Raw genomic sequence first — 5,103 nt, 5'->3', positions numbered from 1 at the left:
ATATTTGTTTAGAGAACATAAAGCGAAATTGTATCAATTGCGATATTTATTATTGTAATTCGTTTCTTTTGTACTTGAAGTCTGGAATATAATAAATACAAATACGTCAAAATTTTACAATTACAAATTATTTACATATATATTTAAAGACATTTGTTCATTACGCAATAGAATGTTTTACATAACGTTGCCAAAAAATGCAAAAAAATAATGTATACCAAATTCTAGATTAGAAATATTTTATGCAAATATATTTTTCTCACACAATGCTTCATATAATAAACTTATATTCCTACATACAACATTAAGAGCATATGAATTTTTGTAACTAAGATTTTCTTTTCTTTTTCTTTTTTTTTTTTTAAGACAATTCAAACAAGATAGTATTTTTATTATATGTTACATTTTATAATGTTTTTACACATGATCAATATTTGAACTTATTTTCTGATTATAATAACTTAATAATATAAACACAAATGAGTGAAGAGGAGCATATTTGGTCAAGAAGAATGTCTAATAATATTTTTTGTATGAATTTTCAGTTCAAGCAAACTTGCGTGCCGATTATTTGTTAATTTTGAACAAGTTTGAAACATAGTCCTAAACTATGAAGCCAGAGTATGTAATACACAAGTTGAATTGACAAACAATTTAATATTATTGTTGTTCAAGAGTGTCTTCAAAAATATTATAAAGAATTTATTGTGAAAAATATCTCGGCCGAAATTCGAGAACTTGGATCTCCCAAAATTCACGAATCTTATCAATTCAATTACTGAGGCTTCATTTAAATATTAGACATTAAGATCTTTAACTCTTAATACATTTTCACTTAATATTGTTAACTCTTCATCACCTCTTAAGAATTTTGTTGGTCACACAGGGAGCAAAATGATCTTAATACTTTAATTGATTGCTTTTGTTCCTTAAAATCACAAAAATTACTGAACATACTTTAAACATTGTAGAATATGAAAATGCAGTGACTTTTTAAAGTTTTTAATTTTAATATATTTAAAAAAATCGCTAAGAACGCTGAACATCCAAAGAACAATATGCAACCGAAGGTGTAAAAAGAGTATTTTGAACTTAGAATAAATGGCATTTAAATCTCGTTTTAAAAAAAGATCTTAAAAGATCTATAAAACTTCTATAAAACTTTTGCGGTCTCCTGGACTTCCAGTAACTATGAAGGATTAATATAAACTTTCAATATCATTTCATCCGATTAGATGTATAAAGAATATAAATATACATCTAATTGAAATTTAATATAAATATAAAATAATATTTTCTATTAAATTTTTATCATATTCTTTCAAAAATTCACTAATTTTTTAATTATATATATTTTTTAATTGTATTTTTTTTATATAAATGTTCCAGATAATATTTATAGATATAGTTACATGTTTTAACACATATCAGTTCTACATCTTGCAGGTGGAGCATTGAGTCCACCGGTATCACCAGACTCAAGTTGTTTCAAGAGTCGAAATAATGCGGCTGCTTCCCTAATGCGACTAAATTCCACACAGAATGCTTGAATCTCAATAAATAGTTCTTGCACGTTTATGATCTTATTTCTTATCAGGGACTGCAGAAACACACAAACAAGTCGCACCAGTCGGTTTTGCATGTAACGATCTTTGATAGTCTCGCAAGTGGATATACAATTGCTGATATATAAATGTACAAATTCCGTCGGTAGGTCCACAGTGGTAGTTAATCTATTCACGACCTCCATGGAATGAAGAGACATCTCCATGTTTACCAACACGCTAAAGTATTCAGTAATCTGACTGGATTGCATTAGCTTCAATAAAACCTCGATGGCTATCAGAGGATTGTTCTCAACCAGATCTGGTAATTTAGGTGGTGTCAATCCAATGTGATAAACGAGTTTTGGATCCTTTTCCAATTCACCAATCAAGTTTTGTTGTTGCATCAAAGTTAAAACATTTTTGAAGGCTTTGCCCATGAGTTTACGTGCCTCAAAGCTGACGCAGTTTGACACGCACATGCTAGGATCATATTCGACCGTAAACTGAGTCGGTTCAGTGATATGGAACCAAGCAATCTCATTGATAGAATGATAAATCGGTGGTACAAGCCTCAGAAACTCTGGACGATAACTCTGCCTACATAGGGGTGGATCACCAGTAGCGAGGTTTTCTATTATATTTCTCACGGTAGCCGCGTCGTATTCTGTTCCTTTGGAGTGATCCATGTCAGGCAGTATTATAGGATTTCCGCATTTGCTAACGGCTGGCAACTCGGACTGATGTTCTGCCAATTGTAGTTGCAAATTGGTCAGATCAATAGATGGTACTGTAGAAAATGAGAATTCATCCACGATCTGGCGTGGTGTTTTCTTGATGACATCTTTCTGATTATAACCCATCAAATTGACAAGTAGGTTCTTCTCACAATTCGATAGGAATGGTATGTGACCAGTGTGGCTGGATGGTTTCGAGCTTCCATTGTTAACGTCCTCCTGAGACTTCAGCATTTGTACAAATACAGAAGCGAAAGGCGTAGAAGCTAATGGTTCTCCTCGGTACAAATCGAACAGCAACGTCAATGCTACAACACGTTGAGTGTGCTTAGGCAACAAATCAACTTGTTGCAACTGCAGCAGCAATACTGTTCCAACCTTAAAGCGCTCTTCCTTAGGGAAGCTCTGATGCAGTTGATTGCAAAGGTTCTCCAAGGTGGTATCCAAGTTTTCCTCATTGAGGAGATCCAACAGTTTCACAATGTCTTTCGAAGAAAGTGCCATTCTTGCTACGTGAACAAAATATTTGTTACCGTATGTCTTTTCTTCGACGAGACACTTCACATTTACTCTGTTGTTGTAATGTCATGTAAACAAAGTGAGAAAAATTTTTTTCTTTTTTTCTCTTACATGGAGATATACGTATTTACGGACAGAGAATTAACAGATATTTTTAACCTATCTATTTTATTTTAAAACAATGTTCTGGAAACAGTTTCGAACAATCCATCGGAATCTGGAACTGTTTTACAGCTGACCGTTTGATCCAGCTGTAAACATATAAAACAAACTAGAGTTTTCCACATAATGAAAGGGATAACCTGGACTTATATTCTGGGGCTAAGAGGCTCCGCACAATAAAAGGAACAGAACAGAGAATAAGAATTTCAATCTATCAGAAACTGTGTATTCCACAATACATGATTTCTGATAGGTTAAAATTCTTACTCTCTGTTCTCTGTTCTTTTTATTATGCGGAGTCCTTTACTAGAGGAACTCTAATATCTGTGCAATGACACCGACAACTATCGATAGGCATGTAAAGAAAACGGCCTAGTTTCTACAGAAGGTTTAAATCAGATCAGAATGTAAGAATCAACCAATTACAGTCGAGCATTCCCCTATCGTTTGACTATAATAGGGGAATGCTCGATTGTAGTTGGTTGTTACATTCTGATTCGGATTAAACTCTTGGTGGAAACTAGGCCACTCTGATCCGGTTTAAACCCTCGGTGAAAACTAGGCCAATTACGGAATCGCACCCCTGGCATAGTAGTCTCGTGTGCTACTATGTTATTCATACTCTATAGTAATGATACTTGTAGCTGTTCAGTACATAGTCCAAACTATATAATAAATTTTTCTATGAATGCTTTACAACTCTGTCATAGCTCGAAAAGTAAGTTTCGCTGAGTTTGGTTGCTGAATTTATTCTAAACTGCTTATGACAATAGTTCATCTGTTATATTCTAAAGTGAATGATCAGGAAATTGTTTATCTTGAAAAAAGTGACAATTATAAATTAAAGTGATCAAATTTATTAGAATATTTATAATTTCATTAGTTAATATCTAGTGAATTTGCTCGGTTTTGTAATTTTCATTTCATTTCAAAATCAATGTACAATCGACTCCCAAGACATTATATGATTATATTACAGTGTATCTTATATATAGTGTCTGATATATATTGTATATTATTTATATTATTGTGTTTATCCGTGTTATCTTGCTGGAAATATCTATTATAGCATATACTAGTAAAAACTGTTAAATTTAATGTGCAATTAATCTGCAAACTAATTATATTTTAACCAGTTGAAACAGTGGAGCATACTAACAATGAACATTGGTATTCAACGTGATCGCGATAAAATGCTAATTAATGTAGTACAAACAAAGCCAGGATTATGGAATACCCAAATGACACTTAGTGAACGGACAAAGGCGAAAAAGAAAGTATTATGGAAAGAAGTTCAAAATATATTAGGTTTGTATAAATATTTACCAAGATATATAAAATAGCAAAGTGCAAGTTACAATTATCTATACAATAATACAATCTATTTTAAGAATACGAATTAGTTTTGTTTATTGTAGGGTTTATGACTATGGATGAGGCAATGAAAAGATGGAAATATCTAAGAAGTTGTTATGTGCGTTACAGACGGTTAGCAAACACGTATGTTCCAAGTGGATGTGCTGCACAACCGACTAAAAAACTGAAAGTATTCCGCTTTTATGAACTCATGCGATTTATCGACGATTCATTAGAAAATGCACGGTATATATTTTTATATAGTAAATTATCAAGTGATATATTGTAAAAAAAACTAACATTTATTCTATTATGTAACATTATAAATGCTATAATTTCAAATATTTATATGCTATAATTATTTAAAATATTAGGTGTAGTAAAAAGAAATCCATTATTTTTGCATGAAATACTTTGCATGAATGGAAAAATAATGGATTTCTTTTTACTACATCTAATATTTATACAATGTGTATATATATGCATTTTTTTTATATGCAGATTAAATATTTAATAACATTCGATATGTAATAATTTTTTAGAACTGTCAGTGATTTATCCGATTGCGATAAAACTGCTGAAAGTGCACAAGAAGAGGACAATTTTTCAATTGCTTCAACATCAAATAGTTCATGTAAAAATACACCATTATCACGGGCTTCACGATCGGCACAAACTTCAACATCCAATACAATCTGTAAGACAACTTGTAATTTTAACTTTATAACTTCTTAAAGAGTCTTCTTATAGAAATGTAATGAAGACTTTTAAGGACAACAAGAAAA

The 5,103-nt window shown here is 31.5% G+C and overlaps 2 protein-coding genes across 2 annotated transcripts in view; one reads left to right on the top strand and one right to left on the bottom strand.

Moving 5' to 3' along the window:
* Nucleotides 1-1,417: 1,417 nt before the first annotated feature.
* LOC105627086 (CCR4-NOT transcription complex subunit 11) lies at nt 1,418-2,785 on the bottom strand. Its single transcript, XM_012208365.1, has one exon. It carries the CDS (start codon nt 2,783-2,785, stop codon nt 1,418-1,420), a length of 1,368 nt encoding a protein of 455 aa, XP_012063755.1.
* Nucleotides 2,786-4,122: 1,337 nt separating this feature from the next.
* The window catches only part of LOC105627321, a 2,329-nt gene continuing 1,348 nt past the window's right edge, over nt 4,123-5,103 (top strand). Inside the window, exons 1-3 of the mRNA XM_012208606.1 lie at nt 4,123-4,270; nt 4,381-4,564; nt 4,861-5,015. Of these exons, the coding sequence (XP_012063996.1) occupies nt 4,123-4,270; nt 4,381-4,564; nt 4,861-5,015 (487 nt within the window). The remainder of the gene's footprint in view (nt 4,271-4,380; nt 4,565-4,860; nt 5,016-5,103) is intronic.

The sequence above is a fragment of the Atta cephalotes genome (genome assembly GCF_000143395.1).
Source record: "Atta cephalotes unplaced genomic scaffold scaffold00008, whole genome shotgun sequence".
Classification (NCBI taxonomy): Eukaryota; Metazoa; Arthropoda; class Insecta; order Hymenoptera; family Formicidae; genus Atta; species Atta cephalotes.
This window is presented reverse-complemented; position numbering and strand designations above follow the sequence as displayed.

Bases quoted from the DNA above. Each gene is read 5' to 3' on its own strand.
- LOC105627086 (XM_012208365.1), bottom strand. From the start codon at position 2,785: ATGGCACTTTCTTCGAAAGACATTGTGAAACTGTTGGATCTCCTCAAT.